At 40.6% G+C, this 21,698-nt stretch overlaps 1 protein-coding gene across 1 annotated transcript in view; it reads right to left on the reverse strand.

Annotated features, from left to right (window-relative positions):
• Positions 1-1,506: 1,506 nt before the first annotated feature.
• The window catches only part of TMEM156 (transmembrane protein 156), a 72,121-nt gene continuing 51,929 nt past the window's right edge, over positions 1,507-21,698 (reverse strand). The window contains exons 7-8 of the mRNA XM_003832177.5: positions 6,518-6,623; positions 1,507-3,124 (exon numbers count right to left, since the gene is read on the reverse strand). Of these exons, the coding sequence (XP_003832225.3) occupies positions 6,556-6,623 (68 nt within the window). The 3' untranslated portion in view covers positions 1,507-3,124; positions 6,518-6,555. The remainder of the gene's footprint in view (positions 3,125-6,517; positions 6,624-21,698) is intronic.

Consider the following 21,698-nt stretch of genomic DNA (forward strand, 5'->3'; position numbering starts at 1 on the left):
CAACTCCAGTGAGATGTCTTCTTCCGGGGCCCAGTTCACCCAGCCTCCTTGCGCTCCTTGAAGACATCTTTGACAGTGCTCTCAGCCGCAGCCACTTCTCTCAGGCATGCCCTCCATCCATTTTGCTCCCTTTGCCCTGTCTCTACCCCACAGGGCAGATTGTAGAAGCTGCACAGGCTTTGCAGCCTGACCAACCTAAGACTGAAGAATATCAATCAATAGGATTGGTGAGCTTCCCTTGGCCTCAGCTTCCTCAGAGAGAATGACACCTGTTTCAAGGCATCATTGTGAGGAATAAATGAGAGTACACGGGGCCCATGCCAGGTGTAGAGTGAAGGCTCGATAAATAGGTCTTCTTAATTTTTCAGAGACAGGGTCTCACTCTGTTGCCTAGGTTGGAGTGCAGTGGTACAACCATAGCTCACTGCAGCCTCACACTCCTGGCCTTAAGCAATCCTCCTGCCTTTGCCTCTCACAGTGCTGGGATTACAGGTGTGAGCCACTGCACCCGGCCTAGTGCTTTACCCAACAAATATTTACAAAGAACCTACTGTGAGCCAAACACCTTACCAGCTGCTGGGGATTTTATAGTGAGCAGAACCAGACATGTTCACTGTCCTCATGCAGCTTCCAGTCTAGAGAGGAAGACAGACGTTAATTCGTAACCACAAAAATAATGACAAAGTAATAGGTATGAAAAGGGCTATGGGGGCTGAGAACGTGTTTATTTGAGAGGTTTGGTGATTCTGAGAATCAGGAAAAGCCATCTTCAAAACCCTGCTCAAAAGCCTGCCCTAATTCCTCCCAACTGGAAGTGATCCTATTGGCTTGTAAATTCTCAGCAGGAAGCATGCATCCTGCAATTGACACTTAGCTTACCGTATTGTGTCCAGTATTTTCACCAGTGGTGTACACATCCTGTCTCCTCTGCCAGAGTGTAAATTCTCTGTAGGCAGAGTAGGCCATCTACATCTTTGCGTGCTTCCCAGTATCTGTTAAAAGTCTATTATTTTAATGAATCGGTGAAATTAGCTTCCTGAAAGCTGCCACAATTTAACTGGACTTGAAGCTTTATGTATGCTTTTTGCAAGCCAAGTTCTCATTGATTTCTAAGTCATTGGTCAGAACATAAGAGGTGGTGTGTAGGGAAACAATAATTTGGCTTCTGAGAAATTGCATAATATCCATACCTCACAGGGTGCAATGACCCTTCACTACTGCTGAAAAATCCCAGACCTGAGTTTGACTCACCTATTATTTAGGGATACACAGACCAGAAAAAGTGAGACTACTGTAATTCCGTTTGCAAAATCTTCAATCTCTAAATTTTACAATTAGAATCTCAATTTGTGATCTAGAGAAAAAAATAATCGAATACCAGAAAGAAAAACCTCTGTGTGCTGGAATATTCATGCCTGTTAGATTGCTTATGTAGGAAGGGAAAAATATCTTTTCCTTCTACCCTTTTAAATTCAGAGCTGAATCCTCTATAATAAAAGATTAACCAGAGAAAAACATAGTGGTTTATTTAAACAAGTTCTACGTAACACAAGGGCCATCCTCAGGAAGTGAAGATCAGAGGAAACAGTTACACTTGAGTGTTTTTAGTAGTAGGTTTGATGAAGAATGGAGAGACACTTGCAGAAATATGATCAGGCAAAAGGAGTACTAGATCTAATAGGAATAAATGGAGGGAAACTTAGCAGAGCCCGTTTGTTCAGATTCTCCTCTGGGTCCCTGTGTCTTGGGAGATAGGGAACTGCCTTTCCTCTGTGGATACAGGAAGAGCACCTCTCACATGAGGGTCCTATGATGTGTTTTAGAGGAAGGTCAGCAAAGGTTTTATTACCTGCTTCCAGGGAGAAAGGTGGCAAAGGAAGGTCAGAGTAATATTTCCACTTAAAATTTGCCATTTTCTCAAATTCTTCAGCTTAAAAAATTCAATTTGCCGAGGTGCCATATTTTTGGGCAGCATGTCCTCAACCCCATCACTGATTATTAAATCTGACCCTGCAGTTAACCCTGTAAATGAACTCAGATAAGCAACTGTAACCATATAATGATGGCCAGGAGATTAAGTTCCACCTTAACTCTGGAAAAGCATTTTTATATTTTAATGTCAAGAGCTGCCATCTTGTCTATATGTGCTTTTTTATTGTCATTAGTAACTATAATTATGCTTGACATTAACAATGGCTATAACACATATGAAAGCCAAAAGAATCAAAGGAAACGTTTTGCTATTAAAGTACTTAAGTATTTTATTTAAATTCGTTTTATTGGTATCTTTGATTTTTTTTTTTTTTTTTTTTTGAGACAGAGTCTTGCTCTGCACCAGGCTGTAATGCAGTGGTGTGATCTTGGTTCACTGCAAACTCTGCCTGCCAGGTTCAAGTGATTCTCCTGCCTCAGCCTCCTGAGGAGCTGGGACTACAGGCGCTCACCACCACACCCAGCTAATTTTTGTGTTTTTAGTAGAGACAGGGTTTCACCATGTTGGCCAGGATGGTCTCGATCTCTTGACCTCATGATCCTCCCACCTCAGAATCCCAAAGTGCTGGGATTACAGGCATGAGCCACTGCGCCTGGCCTCTTTGAATTTTTTTAAAAACATCCTGGTGCTAAAAGGCAGCAAGATTCATAAATGCAAACAAACGTATAAATAACCAGGCCCTCTTCCCTTTTAAATAATCTGTGAAATAAAAATAATCAATCTGCATAGGAAACAATTATCAAATCAGCATCTACAATGTGGCCCAATAAAAGAAAGGGTTTTCATATTTGATCCTGTTTTTGGTTCCTCAAAATTAAAAACTTGGCTCCATTCTGTGCTGTATAATGATAGATTTTTTTTTTTAAGAAGAGAGAGTGGGAATTCTCTTGCTGCTTCCATGGGTTTCATCATCTTTTTTTTCATGACTCATAATGGCTTCTTGCAAACACTCTTGTTCCCTTGATCTCATGGAGCGAGCTCTTCAGCTAGTTTTCATCAACCAGTCAGCATTCCTCCTGCTTTCCAACTGTGCATCCTCAGCTGGACACAAACATTTTCCAGTCTACTCATTCACAAAATAAACTTATGAGTATTCTTCAAAGGGCTCAGTCCAACTTGCCCGGGGATATTCTGAAGATTTAAATAAAAGCAAGAAAATATTATTCACACAAAAATTTTGTTAAGTGTTACTTGAATTAGAATGGGTAGAAAACAACTTTAAAACCGTTTGTTAAAACTATGCCTTATAAGACCACCAAAAAATGTTCTCAAGTCTCTGATTCAGGGCTCTTTCAGGGCAACCTGACCGCCTCAGCCTCCCAAAGTGCTGGGATTACAGGCGTGAGCCACCACACCCTTCCATGACTTCTTTTCCTTTGGGTAGATACCCAGTAGTGGGATTGCTAAATGGAAGAGTAGTTCTATTTTTAGTTTTTTGAGAAATCTTCATACTGTTTTCTGTAGTGGCTATACTAGTTTACATTCCTACCAGCAGTGTATAAGAGTTCCCAAAGTTGGGACAGTTATTCTCTCTTTTCAGGGTGACCCCAGGACTGATTCTGTGTTACGCCATGGCACCCCCCATTATATCCCTAAGAAGACATTGTGCTCAGTGATAACAAACTTCTCAGCCTAGGACCAGGGAAACCTAGAGTCTCCTCTAACCTCTGCTGCTACAGCATGTTTGGTTTATTTTCTATATCTATCAAATGAAAGTGTAAGTGTTCATGACAGTTTCTTTCAATTATAACATTCCATGATTCTAACACAGAGACATAGAAATTGGGATTTATTCATTTACTCAACAAATCCTTATTGAACATCTAAACGCTAGGCATCACGTCCTCTGAAGGAGGAGTCTCTCTATCGTGCTCCCCAAGTCCCTCTCTTCCCGTGTGAACACCTGTATCATGTTACTTGAGTCTTTATTGGAATTAGGGCTTCTCTAATCTGACTCCTCCATTGACTACATTGTTGTTTTTGCCAATGAGTAGGATTCTCAACATACAGTAGGTGGTCAAAAATCATTTGGTGAATGAACAAAGAAAGAGGAACTCTTCAGATGCAAAGATAAGCATCCCAGAATGAACAACCAGAATGAGAGGTCTCAAGCATAATAATATCCAGTAATATTTCATTGACACAATCATATGACTACACTATATGCTACTTAGGAATTTCTGAGCCAACAGCTGACCCTGGTTGCACTGAGACCCAAAGTACTAAGACCTGCCTCTCTTTAACCTTGAACACAGACAGATTCTTGGCACTGAGTTTCAGTTTGGCGTATTGAGCCATCTACGCTGGATCCCTTTGGCTGCCTCTCCCAATCTGCCTTCCACTCGTTTCCACCCTACTTGGTGCCCTGGGAGGCCAACTTACATAACTGCCTCCACTGGGCTCCAGCGCCCTCTGGCTCTGGCTGGGTTTGGTCAATGGGGGTGTACTAGCACATTAGAGGAAGAGAGGATGGCAAAGTTGGGGTTTGTTTGTACAAATTTATGGGGTACCTGTTAACTTCTGTTCTATGTATATAATGCATAGTGATTAGTGATCAAGTCAGAATACTTAGGATATCTGTCACCCAAGTACAATACATTTTTGTGTAATTATAGTCACGCTACTGTGCTTTCAGACATTCAATGTATTCCTTCTATCTGACTGTACATTTGTACCCTTTAACCCATTTCCCTTCACTTTAATCCATTTCCCTTCATCCTCTCCCCACAACTTACCTTTCCCAGTCTCTGTTCTCTATCTTTCCACTCTACCTCCATGTGATCAACTTTTTTAGCTCTCACCTACAAGTGGAGAACATGTGATATTTGCCTTTTTGTCCGTGGCTTACTTCACTTGAGATAATGACCTCCAGTCCCATCCAAGTTGCTGCATATGGCACGATTTCATTTTTTATGGCAAATATTTCGTTGTATATATGCACCACATTTGTTTATCCATTCACCTGTTGATGGGCACTTAGGTCCATTCCATATCTTTGCTATTGTGCATAGTGCTACAATAAACATGTGAGTATAGGTATCCCTTTGCTATAGTGATTTATTTTCTTTTTCCGTTTCTTTCTTTTTTTTTTTTTTTTTAAGACATGGTCTCATTTTGTCTCCCAAGCTAGAGCGCAGTGGCATGGCATGAACATAGCTCACTGCAGCCTCAACTTCCCAGGCTCAAGTGATCCTCCTGCCTCAGCCTCCCCAGTAGCTGGGATTTCAGACACGTGTCACCACGCCTGGCTAATTTTTGTATTTTTTGTAGAGACAGGGTTTCACCATGTTGCTCAGGCTGGTCTCGAACCCCTGAGCTCCAGCAACCTGCCCACCTCTGCCTCCCAAAGTGCTGGGATTACAGATGTGAGCCACCACACCCTGAGGTGATTTCTTTTCCTTTGGGTAGTTACCCAGTAGCGGGATTGCTGAATGGAAGAGTAGTTCTATTTTAAGTTTTTTGAGAAATATCCTACTGTTTTCTGTAGTGGCTATACTCTTCCTACCAACAGTGTAAAAGAGTTCCCAAAGTTAGGATAGTTATTCTCTCTTTTCAGGGTGACCCCAGGCTATAGTGTCCCTTGACCAAATGTCACAGCTCCTGTCGGACAGCCCTCCTCACACACTGTGTGTGTGTGTGTGTGTGTTTGTGTGTGTGTGTGTGTGTATACATGCATGCATGTCTGTCTCTGTCTCTCTGAGTTTCTTTCCCCTTTAGTCTTAAAGACAGTAGCAGGGCCCCACTATTCCTAGTCTCAGGGTGCTGCATTCTCCCTTTTCGTTTTTCCCACACCCTAGTTTAATATGCCCTCCATTAAACTAATCTCAAATTATTGAATTTGAGTGCAATATCAATTTCCTGATAGGACCTTGACTGAAAACCACCCACGTATTCTGAAGAGTAAATGATATAACCAATTACCACAAAGCACAATAAGGGGGATGCTTATAAATGCTAGTTTCCCTCCCCTTCCCTGTTATAATTTTTATACCCCCTACAATGGCTATTCCTAGTGCCTTTAACATAATTGCTACTTAAGAAAGATTTGATGAATGAATAAAAAAAAATTTCAACACTTTTGACCATACTTTTAGACTTAAATTCATGGAAATCAATATGCATTAATTTAGATTATCAGATGTTACATTTAGAGAAGTTTTTATTTCAATAATTGTGGAGAAGGCAGTTTGCTTTACACATCTCATTCTCTATTTTCTCATAGTCTAACTAAGTTATGGCTCAATTCCGGAAAAACAGGGCCAAGGGATAAGCTATCATCTCAGGAGCAGTTTAAAAGACTAACAGATTAGTTTAACAGACTAAGAGATCCATCTACTGATCCTTCCTAGATCTTAGAGAAAATAGTCATTTTATTTCATGTCATCTAATTCATATGAACTGACTTTGCAAATTCATCATTTTCTACCTCCTACCAGATAGAAATGGAGTTTGGGATCAACTGTGCATCCTTGAATCTCTCTGTGTTTATAATGAAGAAGTCGATAAAGCCGAATCATCACTCACCGTGTATATTGATCTCACTGATGCACTGTGGAAGTAACTTATAGTTCTGGTATTGGGGGAAGCACTTCCTGGACATGATCCAAAGGCAGCCTCTGCGTGGTCTCTGCTATTTAAGAAGGAGAACTGTTTTAGTCTATATGTAGTAAATAGCAAAAAGAGACATGCTTATTCTAATGTAGTAAGTGTAGCAAGAGAAGCATGCTCTACCTCTAGAAAGGATTTTGGGACTTTCTACCCTCACTAATTTTCCTGCCTACCTCTCTAACACCTTTCACCCATTTCTCTCAACTCCTCACCCCACGTCCTGGGCACAAATACCTGAAGCATACTTAAGGAAGACAGCGTAGAGAACAAATTTAAAGTCCAGTGTCAAGTAGCAAGCAAAGAATCTTAGTTTGGAAACTGACTGCAAACATTTTATTCTATCACGTTTTGTTGAAATATGTCCCTAAGGAGAATATTAATGATGTCTTTGATCTCAGGGACAATTTTACCAAGAAGCAAAGTCACAAATTAGATGAATTCTAATCTGTCTTCCTGCTCATGACTGTATGACTTTTAAAAATTCTTCTAATATTATCCTCAGCTGACTTCGAGGTGGAAGATGAAACTTTATTTCCTACATCATGGCATCTCGTTCATTCTCCTAAGATCCACGGTCTTGTTTTTCTAGCTTTTATATTGAGAATTGAGTTTTTGTTTCATAGACATCTCTACTTTTGATACAAAGCCCTGAACACAGGTGAAATTGAGGTGACCTATAATTTTTTTTTTAAGACAGAGTTTCGCTCTTGTTGCCCAGCCTAGAGTGCAATGGTGCCATCTTGGCTCACCACAACCTCTGCCTCCCGGGTTCAAGTGATTCTCCTGCCTCAGCCTCCCGAGTAGCTGGGATTACAGGCATGCACCACCATGCCCGGCTAATTTTGTATTTTTACTAGAGACGGGGTTTCTCCGTGTTGATCAGGCTGGTCTGGAACTCCCAACCTCAGGTGATCCACCCACCTCAGCCTCCCAAAGTGCTGGGATAACAGGTGTGAGCGACCGTGCCCAGCCGAGGTGACCTACAATTTAAAGAGAAGTTTGGGTGGTTGCTACTTAAGAAGAGAAATCAGAAAGGGAGATTTAGTGTATTCAAGAAAATGATGCTTCTTGTCCATGAAGATGATCAAACACTGGTACAGAAATACTATAGAACCTTCTCTGGGAATTTTTTTTTTTTTTTTTTTTTTTTTGAGACAGAGTCTCACTCTGTCGCCCAGGCTAGAGTGCAATGGTGCAATCTCAGCTCACTGCAACCTCCGCCTCCTGGGTTCAAGCAATTCTGTCTCAGCCTCCTGAGTAGCTGGGATCGCAGATGTGTGCCACCACACCTGGCTAAGTTCTGTATTTTTAGTAGAGATGGGGTTTCACTATGTTGGCCAGGCTGGTCTCAAACTCCTGACCTCAAGTGATCCACCTGCCTCGGCCTCCCAAAGTGCGGGGATTACAGGCATGAGCCACCATTCCCTGCCTCTTTCTTTCTTTCTTTTTCTGGGGAGTAGTGGGGAGGGATTCACTGCCTTCTATACCCAGAAGGCAGTTTTCCAAACTGTTTTTGGAAGAATTTCTTCTGAATGAGCCTGAGCAACCTTTCACGTGTGTAAGCACCAGCCGTTTGTATTTCCTTTTCTGTAGGCAGTCCAGTCTTATCCTTCACCATTTGCCTCCTGCATTGTGGTCTTTTCTTCAATTATTAGAAGCTCCTTATTTACTAGAGATTTAGTTGCTTACTCAATAAACTGCAAATAATTTTGCCCATTAGTTGTTGGTCTTTTATCTTAGCTTGTGATAGTTTTTTTGCTGTGTACATTTTTTTCCACATAGTCAATTTGATGAGTCTCTTCTCTGAGTTTTGTGTCATGATTAGAAAGACCAATGTTGCAGTTATAAATGAGTCGTAGCATTGATTCTTCTATTACTTTTATAGCTTAATGTTTAAATTAAAATCATTGATCCATTTAAAAGTCACCCTAATGTGAGTGTGAGATCTTGATTAAGTTAACTTGTTGTCCTAAACGATTATTCAGTCGTCCCAATACCAGTCAGTTTGTAATCCAGTACCTTGATGGAATGAATACCTCTCCTCTATTCTTCTATTTCAATTTTTTCCTGGCTATTACTCACAGTTTACTTTTCATAGGGATATTGAAATGAACTTGTTTATTTCAAAAGATATTATTTTTATTTATTTAGGAAGAATTAGCATCTTTATATATTTGTCTTCCTCTTCAAGAACATGATACACTTTTCCTTTATTCAAGTCATTTTTATGTCACTCAGCAGCATTTTACTGAAGTTTTCTTCAGAAAGATCTTGCAAATTTCTTACTAAGTTTATTCCTAGTTACTTTATTTATAATTGTTTTAAATGCAGTGTATCCTCTAACTGGTTATTGTTTAAATAGGTGGATCCCATTGATTTTTTAAATATTTTTGTACCCTGTCCCTTACTGAATTTTTCTTTTTTCATGATTTTTTTAAGGGAATTATCTTAGGTTTTCCAGGTACACAGTTGTATCATCTGCAAAATAAGTGATCATTTTACCTATTCTTTCCAATTTTGTATTTCTGATCGCTTAACTAACTGTGTTGACTAGTACTTCCAATACAATGGTAGATAAAATGGCAGTAGTGGACACCCTGGAAAATTTATGGCTCAGCAGGGCACGCTTTTAGTGTTTCCCTATTAAACATTTTTCTGGGGTTTTTTGTTTGTTTGAGAGAAATATATTTTATCATTTTATCACATTAAGGAAGTATGTATTTGTCTTATTTTTATTAGAAGTTTTAATGAAAAATGCATTGTATTTTGTCAAATGCATTTTTAGTATAACCAACCATTTATCTCTTTACATCTATAAATATGATGATGAGTAACAGGTTTTCTAATGCTAAACTGTCCTATAATTCCTGGAATAGGCCCCCTTGATCAGGCAGGAGTGCGTGTGTGTGTGTGTGTGTGTGTGTGTGTGTTATTTTTAAACTGTGCTACTGGATTGCTAATGTTTTATTTAGGATTTTTGCATGGATATACACAAGTAAGATTTCTCAATGATTTATTTATTTTTTCTTTCTTTCTCTCTCTTTTTTGTTTTTTTTTTGTTTTTTTTTTTTTTTTAGACAAGCTCTTGCACTGTCACCCAGGCTGGAGTATAGTGGTGCCATCATGGCTCACTGCAGCCTCAAACTCCTGGGCTCAAGCAGTCCTCCTGCCTCAGCCTTGCAAAGCCCTGAGATTACAGGCATGAGCCACTGCATACAGGCTGATTTCATTTTAGACTCAATCTTTCTTGGATTTGAATATTATTAATAATGTTTATTTCAAAAATAGAATTAGGAAATATCTTTGGTCTTGCAACAGTTTAAATACATTGGAAATACCTATGTCTTAGAGATTGGTAGCATTCTCCTGCGAACTGCTCTTCCTGTTACTTTTTGAAGGACAACTAACACATTTTCTATTTCTTCCATGACAATTTAGATTTTCTATTTCTTCTGGTGTTGGGTTTTATACATTTTTCCCAGAAAATTATATATTTTAACTGAAGATTTTTTTTTAATTAAAAGTAATTTTTTTTTTTTTTTTGAGATGGAGTTTCATTCTTGTCGCCCAGGCTAGAGTGCAATGACATGATCTTGGCTCACTGCAACCTCTGCCTCCCGGGTTCAAGAGACTTCCTGTCTCAGCCTCCCAAGTAGCTGGGATTACAGGCACACACCACCACACCCAGCAAATTTTTTTGTATTTTTAGTAAAGACAGGGTTTCACCATGTTGGCCAGGCTAGTCTCAAACTCCTGACCTCAGGTGATCCGCCCACCTCGGCCTCCCAAAGTCCTGGGATTGCAGGCATGAGCCACCGCGCCTGACCTGAAGATTTTTAAAATTAAGATAGTAACTACTCTTTAAGGGGCAGGAATAAATAGGCCATTTCCAGCAGATATTGAGGGCCCTTAGATGTCTATGGAAAAACTAAAATCACCACTAAAGTTAGAATTTCTTCTTACCCTTTAGACTTCTAAAGGGTAAATGACAAAACTTCCTTCGATTTATTAGGACAAAGAGGGGAAAATGATACCCGAGGCCATCTTTACCTGGCCCACAGCACTCATCTCCTGCTCTCCTCCACACACATCCATTGCATTTGAGCCCCTTGGCATCCTTAACTTTTATTTTATTGTCATTAAGTACCAACCACATCTATGGGGCTATGTCTGTCAGCCCAGTCTCACACTAGAAGTTCCTAGCAGTCTGTGATTTTTTTTCTTTTCTTTTTTCTTTTTTTTTGAGACAGAGTCTCGCTTTGTCATCCAAGCTGGAGTGCAGTGGTGCAATCTCGGCTCACCGCAACCTCCACCTCCCGAGTTCAAGCGATTCTCATACCTCAGATTCCCGAGTAGCTGGAATCACAGGCATGTGCCACCATGCCCAGCTAATTTTTGTATTTTTAGTAGAGATGGGGTTTCATCATGTTGGCCAGGCTGGTCTCGAACTTCTGATCTCGGGTGACCCGCCTACCTTGGCCTCCCAAAGTGCTGGGATTACAGGCATGAGCCACTGCGCCTGGCCTGTGATTTTTGTCTTTCTAAAAGAATGGCTGTGGATCATTCTAAGATGGTCCCCAGGAGTCCCACCCCCGTGACGTGCAATACTAATTACAATCTCCTCTCCTTGAGCGTGGGCAAGACCATGAACCAGATGGGATTTCACTCCTGTGATTAGGTCATATTATAAGGCATAGATGAAGGGATTTTACAGGTATGACTAATATCCCAAATCAGTAAAAGGGGAGGCCATCTTGGGTGGGCCTGACTTAAAGAGGTAAAATCCCTTAAAAGAGAAACGGCCCTTCCTGAGGTCAGAAAGACTCTCACTAGCCTTAAAGAAGCAAACTGAAGGCTGGGCGCAGTGGCTCATGCCTGTAATCCCAGCACTTTGGGAGGCCAAGGCAGGAGGATCACCCAAGGTCAGGAGATCGAGACCATCCTGGCCAACATGGTGAAACCCTGTCTCTACTAAAAACACAAAAATTAGCTGGGCATGGTGGTGCGTGCTTGTAATCTCAGTTACTTGGGAGGCTGAGGCAGGAGAATCCCTTCAACTCACTCAGGAGGCGGAAGTTGCAGTGAGCCAAGATCATGCCACTGTACTCCAGCCTGGTGACAGAGCTAGACTCCGTCTCAAAAAAAAAAAAAAGCAAACTGCCATGCTGTGAAATGCCTATGGAGAGGGACTCCTGGTGGTGACTGCCAAGTGGCCTCTTGGACCTGAGGACAGCCTCCAGTGGACAGCCGGGAAGACACCAAGGCCCTCAGTACACAGCCGTAAATGAATTCTTCCCATAACCTGAGTGAGCGTAGATGCATAGCATCCAGATGGGAATGCAGTCCAGCTGACATCTTCATTTCAGCCTGTGAGACCCTAAGCAGAAGATCCAGTTAAGCCACGCACAGATATCTGACCAACAGAAACCGTGAGATAATAAATGTGTGCTGTTTTAAGCCACTAAGTGTGTGGTAATTGGTTACACAACAACAGAAAGCTAATAAGTACAGTGACTGACAGACCCTTGGCCTGAAAATCAACAGAGGTAGTTATTTAAAATGCATGTTGCAGATCTATTGAATTAAGAATCTCTCTTCATAGAAGCCTAGGAGCCTGGATTTTTATAGACATCCAAGTTGATACTGACGCACATTAAAGCTTCAGAATGAATTTACCATGCAAATAACAAAGCATCTTATAACCCACAATTTAACATTTGACATTGTTCTTTTGTTGTTGTTGTTGTTGTTCTTGTTTGAGACAGAGTCTGGCTCTGTCGCCCAGGCTGGAGTGCAGTGGCACAATCTTGGCTCACTACAGCCTCCACCTCCCAAGTTCAAGCAATTCTCCTGCTTCAGCCTCCTGAGAAGCTGGGACTGCAAGCGTGCACCACCACACTGGCTAATTTTTGTATTTTTAGTAGAGATGGGGTTTCACCATGTTGGCCAGGCTGGTCTCAAACTCCTGGCCTCAAGTGATCCGCCCACCTCGGCCTTCCAAAATGCTAGGATTACAGGCTTGAGCCACTGGGCCCAGCTGAGATCATTCTTTATAAAGGTTAAGATATCAAAAGAGCCTATTCATGAAACTAAATAATTATCCAAGGAAGTTAACAGAGTTCTTTTGGTTGAAAAGCCAAACCGCTGGTTTGGCTGGTGTTTGCTGGTGTTTACAGCATAAAATATAACTGTAATTTAGAACAGAAAGCGATTGCCTGTCAAAATGATGGCTAGTCGAAAGTAATTCTCTAGTGGGGCATTATCTTCAGTTTCTTTCAGTATCCAAAGTCATGTAACTTATATGGTAATAGCAAATCTTCTAAAAATTGATTAAAAGGCAAAAAGGTAGGATATATGTCATTTTAATGCCTTCTTCAGAATAGCTAAAACAGGTGGAAATTTTTTCTAGTTCTACATAAGAAATACAATTTCTTTCAAATAATATTAATTCACCAACACTAGTTAAGGCAGTAGAAACAGTCAGAAATATTTTAAAGCTTCACAGCAGTCTTTTCATGAATTTATCAAATCTCTGAAACAAACATTTCTATGACTTCTTTTCAGAAACTTCAAAGAGCCTTAAAAATTTTTTTTAAATCCCAGTCTGAATTTTGACCTGGCTGAATCTAGTGAACAAAATGGATTTTTAGGAGTAGAAACTGATTAAAAATAAAACTCCATGCCTTATGCTCTCAAATAAAGCCCCTATCACACTATCCCTGACCATGCCCAGGCGGCCCTCGGATGCTTCTTCTTTTTCTTCTTTTAGAAAAAGATTTCTATCGCTTTTCAAAGGTGCTTTAAATCCATGACATCTGGTATCTAACCTCAACTCATCTTTCCCAAGTAACTTTTGATTCCCACTGAGTACTGGAAACTTGCAAGGTGTTTTCGTTACTTTGGTCCTGATGATTTTCATGTCAAAGACAAGGTCCATCTCCCACAATGAAAGCTCATCTAAAACTTCTTCATCCTAGCCAGCCTCTCTTGACTGCTAAGGGAATTTGCCCCAGCCATTTTTTTTTTATTCTCTTATCTCCAAAACTACTTGTTCAGCTACATTTTTTATGGTTATTAAATTGGAAAGCCAAAAGTAACTTTTAAAAAAATACCAAGAAGGAGTAAATAGGGTTAGGAGATCACACAGTATATGTCCCTCTGTGCCCTCCACTTCCCAAATACAGAACTTATCCAACTTTGTTGTAATTACTCATTTGTCTGCCTCCTTGAGCACAAAGCTGGTATTCTGGGCACTGTTTTATTCCCCAGAACCTACCTTAGACACATAATAGGTACTCAACAAATATGGGCTGAATGATCAAAAGAATATCATTTAACACCTCTGTGCCTCATTTTGCTCAGTAACAGGGTATGGGTTCAGGCAGTTCAAGGAGCAATTCTAGAGGGCCACCCATGATTTGGGGGTAACAAAAATAAAATGGTCCTCTGATTTTAATCTATAAAATCAGCACACGATCAGCACACAGACACACAAATTCATCTTCAAAAAATTATTCCCAATCCAAAGCTTGTTAAATGTTAAAACCTCTCTGTTAAATGAGCTTGTCAGGCTACCCCTAAAATGGGGAGAAAGTCTCAAGCTATCTGCCAAGGAATGCATTTTTTTTTTCTTTTGAGACAGGGTCTCGCTCTGTCACCTAGGCTGGAGTGCAGAGGCACAATCACATCTCATTGCAGCCTTCACCTCCCAGGCTCAAGGGATCCTCCCACCTCAGGCTCCCGAAATGTTGGATTACAGGTGTGAGCCACCACACCTGGACTGGCAAGGGAATGCATTTTAAGACCTAACCAACATCTCTTTCCTGTGATTTGACTTCCCACACGGATCTGTCTTGGGAGAGAAAATGCACATTTGCTGTCAGAAGTGTTTGATCTGTATTTCTCTAAATTATATCATTCTTTATGGATTAATGCACTGGCCTTGAGGTTTTATAAACCTGTTGGTGTGAACTGCATTATACAATGGATCCTTCTTGATGTGCTGCCATTGCAGGAGGCTAAATCCCCAGGCCTAAAGGGAAGCACTGGACCAGATAGATTCACCGACATGAGGCACCTGTGCAGCCTTGTGGGCAGCAGCAGCCAAGCAGCCAATCCTGGCAGGGTCCTGGCCTTGCCCCACACGTTCCATTCAAAGTTTTGGCAGTGGGGACTGACACCTGCACAACCAAGATCACTTCCCTGTGGCTTTCGCAAAGCTAGTGTGGCTGCCTTGAAGCTAAAAGGAGGAAAATAAAGGTAAGGATAAAATGAGATGAGAACTGTGAATTTTGATATATTATGCTTGGGAAAATAGAAAGCACTATGAAGCACAAAAAATATTTTCACCAGCATCTTTTTAAGCCCTCCCAGGGGGCATGCACAGAATTTAGTAGGAGCCATATATATTCAGCAGGGGAGGCCTATGGGTAGCTGACCTTGGAAATGATGTCCCTAGCTCCTTCTTTTCTCCATCACACTTTTGGAGATGCAGCCATCATGACTCTTCATGGAAACTATGGCAATAAATATCTAAACTGTTATCCATGAAGTATTTGGGTTTCCTCACAAGAGCTTCTCCAAAAATGAAGGAATTCAAGTTAGTCTTCATAGATTACTCAGGTCAAGACAGCTGTGAAAATTTTCTGATGGTTTAGTGATTCTTATTCAGTTCTGTGATCTGGCTTCAAAAAACCTTCCAGTCTTAATTATGTCTCCTTATTACCAGAGAAATGCAGAACTTCAATATTGCTATACATCATTCTGACCTTTTCATCACATAAAAACATCGGCAGTTTTCTGTAAGCGCAAGATAGCGAGTAGCCTTTTAGGGCTAACAGAACCAATTATGGACGCTTAAAATAGATTTCTGTTATTCAAGGTGCCAACTTCTTCCCATGTTCAAAGCTCCATCTGTTATTAACAATGATCCTAAAACTAGTCATCTGCTCCAAGTCTAGTCAATGTGAAAATAAAATGAGGATGGAAAATAAATGACTGCAAAATTTTCCAGATTAACTAAAAAAAAAAAATCTTGAACTGACAGCTGCCAAAATTCTGAGACACTGATTCAGTTTCTGGTTAATTCACACTGCAGATATCTTTAATACTCCAAAGGATAAAACTGATGAAGTGTTTAACCATTTTCTTTTTATTATTTTGGATAGGCATAATCAAAAGTTATAAGTTAGAGGTGAAGGTATTTGAAAGGCTTTTGTAAGACAGCAGCAGCCATTCTTTCAACACAGTCAATGTAGAGTTGTATTTATTTGGCAAATATTTATTGGGTGCCTACGACATGCCCATATATATGCATTATGCTATGAGCTGGGGATGCAGTGATGAGTATCATCAGATAGTGTCCTTGACCTCAAAGAGCCAGCTGGCTCATGGGAGAAACACTAATCAAATAATAACACAAAGCACAATAACACAAAAATGTAAAATAGCAACAGTGATTGTTGCTGCAAAGAAAGATGTACGGTGTTATGAGGGTGTGTAATAAGGAGAATCGACCTAGTCCAGGAGGTCTGAAACAACTTCGTTAGTTAAGCCAAGATCAGATGGGAAAGGAAAGATGGGAGCTAACGAGACAACATCAGGGTGGGAGGGGAGCAGGTTTGTAGAGGGTGGCAGGAGAGGCGGGATGGTTCAGGCAGGGACAATCTATATTAAGATGAAGGAGATGTTTATGTGCACATGTTTTACCATCAATTCTTCCAGACCTGACATATATGCCTGTCACGTAAAGGCATTCAATGAATGACTAGAATAAATCATCCTATTCCGCCTATAGATTCTTCACATTTGTGAATTTCTTCCTGCAAAAAGAATCATCCTCTTCACTTTGATCCATTCTGTAACCAAGCAGATGGCTGTAACCTTTCCTGTTTTATGAACCCAAATCTGTATTTTAAGAGTTATAAATAAGATAGTTAAGCAAGTAAAAATTAAATTTTCATGTTATCTTTCTTGGTTGCAGGACATCTGGCACCAGTAATTTATCTTCTCATCTGCAGGAAGTTGAAACCTGCTTAGTATTTATTATACCAGCCATAAACATGTTGCAAATTATAATTTTACATTGCCATTAGTTTTATTTTGGTGTAATATAAATTATTGGGTCATCCACTTCCTTTTGACATTTAGTAATTCTCTTTCACAATAAAACTCCGTTTTCTTTTGCTTCATGTTCCCTCAGAACCCACTCACATTAATTGCAAGAAAATTTCAGCCAGTGCCACAATGAGGATGACTCACATTGTTATACACAAGCTCTTAGGACCTTATATAGACAAAATGTTTTGTCTCAGTTTCCAGTGAGAAACTGAAAATGCAAAAGAGCAGGAAGGCTTTAGATCTGTGGCTTAAACCCCCAGTCCCCCAGTTCACTATTGACATTACATGGCGTGCTAGAAAGTGCATCAGTTGGACAGAACTGAGTTTGAACCCTGGCTCTGTTAGAAACCAGCTATGAACCAGTTACTTAAACTCCCTTATCTTCAGTTTTCTTATCAGGAAAAAAATGGAGTTTTGAAATCAAATGAAATGATGTGCATGAAAGTACAGAACATACGGAAGGTGCTAATGAGATATTAGTTTCCCTTCTCCTATGTCAACCACAGGTAGAATCTCCTTAACTATGTTGGAAGCTCTATAAAGGCAAGGACTGTGCCTATGGTATGTGCCCATTATATCACCAATGCTTAGTATAATGGCTGACCCATAGTCAGTATTCAGTAAATATTGGTTAAATACTTAATGGTCGTAATGGTTAATATTGAGTGTCAACTTGACTGCATTGAAGGATGCGAAGTATTGTTCCCGGATGTGTCTGTGAGGGTGTAGCCAAAGGAGATTAACATTTGAGTCAGTGAGTTGGGAAAGGCAGACCTGCCCTCAATCTGAGTGGGCACCATCTAATCAGCAGCCATGGAGGCCAGAATAAAAGCAGGCAGAAGAACGTGGAAAGATTAGACTGACTGAGTCTTCTGGACTCCATCTTTCTCCATGCTGGATGCTTCCTGCCTTGGAACATCGGATTCCAATGTTCTTCAGCTTTGGGACTCGGACTGGCTTCCTTACTCCTCAGCTTGCAGATGGCCTATTGTAGGACCCCACCTTGTGATCACGTGAGTCAATACTCCTTAATAAACTTCCCTTTATAAAGACTCGGCCTAGAGTTACTTTTGCATAGTTTTCAAAATCCCTTCTTCAAGACAGTCAATGTTTTTTATGATTCTTTGATATCCATAGCCCTTCTACAAAGCGTACTATGCCTTCTTTAATAAAGTGGAATTCTATGCCCTGTAATTACTCTGTCTCTTTATTTGTTGTCATATTTCCCAATCTCTCAGACTCATTTCTTGCTCATCCGCTCTTTTTACTCTATACTCATTTCCCTTGAGGGTTTGCGAGATTTAATAAGCTTTTATAGTGCCAGATATTATGCTAGCAACAACAATCCACAGATAAATAAGACAGAGATCACCTGTGTGTAGATGATAGTTAAATGAATAACTATCATTTAACTATCCTATTAGTTCTGTCCCTCTAGAGAACCCTGACTAATCCAATGGTGAAGAATTTCAAGTTTTAAGGATTTCACTCTTTTTGATGGACATATAGGGGAGATACGAAATGAACTTTTCACTGACCCACGCAGCAGGAGTGGATGGAAACTCTGATCCCGGAAACCTGATGTCGATATTTATTTGGCAGTCCAGCATGTGGACATGTCAGGGGTGATGACAAGTATGCAGAAAGCCAGAAGAGCAGATATTATCCCCTCTCCCTGCTTCCTGGCACCTGGAGTACCACTGTATGGCCTCCCCTCATACTCCTCCTTGGAGCTTGCAATCCTGAGGAGAGATGCAAAGCTGCAGGGTAGTCATAGGAGTGGCCCCAGCAGTTCAGAGGGGGGTGACACCAGTGGGAGCATTCTCACCAGACCATTCCTGACATGCAACTTGGACTGTATTTTTGGTTTCCTGCCCTCCCTCACCTTAATGCCTGTTTATTTTCCACGCTCAGTTTCCCTAGCCTCCTGTTGTTTCTATGGGCTACCTACTGGTTTTCCAACAAATGTCCTCTCTGCAGTCAGTCAAGTGGGCTTCTATCATTTGCATCCAACGATTCAGATTCTAATCCACTCCTCCTGCCCCTGGCTTTGGTTTCCCAGCATGGTCAACTCATTAAGCACTCACTGTTTCTAGGGGTACGTTTTAAAGTTACTTTTTTTTGAGACACAGTCTTGCTCTGTTATCCAGTCTAGAGTACAGTGGTGTGACCTCGGCTCACTGCAGCCTCGACTTTCCAGGCTTAAGCAATCCTCCCACCTCATCCTCCTGAGTAGCAGGGACTATAAGCATGTGCCACCACATCTGACTAATTTTGTTTATTTTTTATAGAGATGCGGTTTCACTATATTGCCCAGGCTGGTCTTGAACTCCTGGACTCAAGTGATCCTCCCACCTCGGCCTCCTAAAGTGCTGGGATTACAGGCGTGGGCCACCACACTCAGCCTAGAGTTACTTTTGCATGTTTTTCAAAATCCCTTCTTCAAGACAGTCAATGTTTTTTATGATTCTTTGATATCCATAGCCCTTCTACAAAGCGTGCTATGCCTTCTTTAATAAAGTGGAATTCTATGCCCTGTAATTACTCTGTCTCTTTATTTGTTGTCATATTTCCCAATCCCTCAGACTCATTTCTTGCTCATCCGCTCTTTTTACTCTATACTTATTTCCCTTTAGGGTTTGCGAGATTTAATAAGCTTTTATAGTGCCAGATATTATGCTAGCAACAACAGTCCACAGATAAATAAGACAGAGATCACCTGTGTGAAGACGATAGTTAAATGAATAAGATGGAAAGTAGATTAATGCCCAGCCAGGAAACATAAGCTCTCACACTTCTCAAAGCAAGGAGGAAAATATTAGAGACACATAAAAGATGGGGATTTGATTCAGTTTGACATCTCTTTCTACAGCAGCAAGATGCATTTATTCCATCAGTGTCCACCGTGCCCCTAGAATCTGCCAGGCACAATGTGGTGCCTGCATCCTGGTAATCTCTCCTTGTTTCTCTCTTGTAGGATGAATAAGCTTCTTTTGGAGGTACGAGCCCATTTATCTCTCTCTCTCTCTTTCTCTCTGTCTCTGTGTGTGTGTGTGTGTGTGTGTGTGTTGAACAATACTCACTTTTAAATGCATGAACAAATGGAGAGACATCCTGGAATGTGTGGCTAGTGTCGACAACAAGCTGCTTCTGCTGAATGTGACACACAGTCACCACTGCTTTGAACTACATTTTTTTTTCTACCCGTGTTACTGCATCTCCAGAGAACCATGCTGACACATTTTTCCCGTACATTCTCACTGCTGCCTATAATCCATCACTACAAAGAGAGGCCTTAAAAACGGCACTCAAGGGAGACATGATTTCCTTTCCATTTCTCTGTCAGAAAAGCAACTTATAATAGGGAAGGAAAAGATTGCATTTAGGTTAAAGGAATATAAATAAGAAAGAGTCTGCCTCTTTCTCTCTTTAAGACGCTAAGCCTCAAAAGGGTTCTTGGTTTTAAAAAGGCCATCACCCCTTGACCTACACTAAACATTAATATTATATACCTGGTAATAAAGCCAGAGGATTTTCAGTGAGAGCTATTAAAGGGAAAGGATGGCTAAGACAGGTTTCTTTGGTGGATGAAAGTCACAGGCTCATAAATACAACTTTGCGAGGTTAGTCTTGTGGTTAGCTAGTACTTAAAATTTGTGATTCCCTCGACTATATGGGTTGACAGGGGAACTATAGACTTTTTCTCAGACAAGACGGCAGTGCTCAAAATTATGACTTGAAAACAGAAACGACCAGAATTCCTAAGGTGACCAAAAAGCCCCACAGAACTGTGTTAAAACAGTCCTCATATTTGGACACATGTACTGAGTAAGAGGGGAGCCCAGGGAAAAGTGCCATTTTTGCCTTTTAAAAATTAATTTTGCCATTGAAAACAATGTTATAGCTTTTAATTTATTAATCAAATAAGATTTTCATTGACTGGACAAAATTTCCACCAACTTACCCCACATTTAACTGGTGTCAAATTATTATTTAGCTAATGCTTATTATCAGTCATAGCTTAATACTTTCACTGCTAATGCTGGGTAGAAAGCCTAAATTTTTAAAATATTTGAGCTCCTTAGGTGCACTCAAGCTAGGGTTCCGTGTATCTGCTAATTTAAATGGCTAACAAAAGCCCCCAGTGAACAAAGTCCCCAGTGAAATGCGGTGCAAATCTCTATGTCGCTACTGATGCAGCTGTAGGGTGGGGGACTGGAGGCTTGCTCGGCATCCTCCCATTTTTGAAAACTGTTTACATGCCAGACTTGAAGCTTCCTTTTTTATCTAACTTCTCGCAAAGTACGAAGGCACCTACTTGCTGGCTGTGTACAAGGAGCTTTGGTAACAGCACTCATAATTCTGTGGTTTTCACGGTCAAGGATATTATCTCTCTCTGCTAAAGAAGAGGGCTTTGTCCATGTCACATTCTCCCTCTTTCTCTTTTTAACGTGATTTGACAGCTTGAATCCAAAAGGAGGCTTCACAATTAGAAGAAAGGGATTGAACCACAACATCTGTGCTAACAGCCCCCATCATTGCTCTAATTAGAATTCCTTTATTCCATTTCTGTTTCTCAGGAGAGGACAGGGGGCTTTTTAATTGGGGCTATTAGAAGTTCTCTTTACACAATGACACCCTCTGCTGAGGGAAGGCTCCAGCGAAAGCCATGCCCACTCTACAATTACTTCTTGCAATTCTGGGGAATAATGGTATCTTGTCTCATTTAAAAATAAATCTAAGGCTTATCCCTATTGCTTTCTCTCCTCTGCCTACTCACATGAATTTCTTCTTGCCAATTAAGCAAACTTTCCATTATTTAAGGAGATAGTTTAGATTGCTACTGTCCCCTGATAATAAGACATATTAAACTGGATTTCATTTGCCCACAGCTCTGTTATTCCAGATACAAGGCTAATTTACATAAGCTCAGATCTCAGATCTTGAGTTTACTGTGTAGTGAAACCATGCAGCTTTG

This window comes from Pan paniscus, chromosome 3 (genome assembly GCF_029289425.2).
Source record: "Pan paniscus chromosome 3, NHGRI_mPanPan1-v2.0_pri, whole genome shotgun sequence".
Classification (NCBI taxonomy): Eukaryota; Metazoa; Chordata; class Mammalia; order Primates; family Hominidae; genus Pan; species Pan paniscus.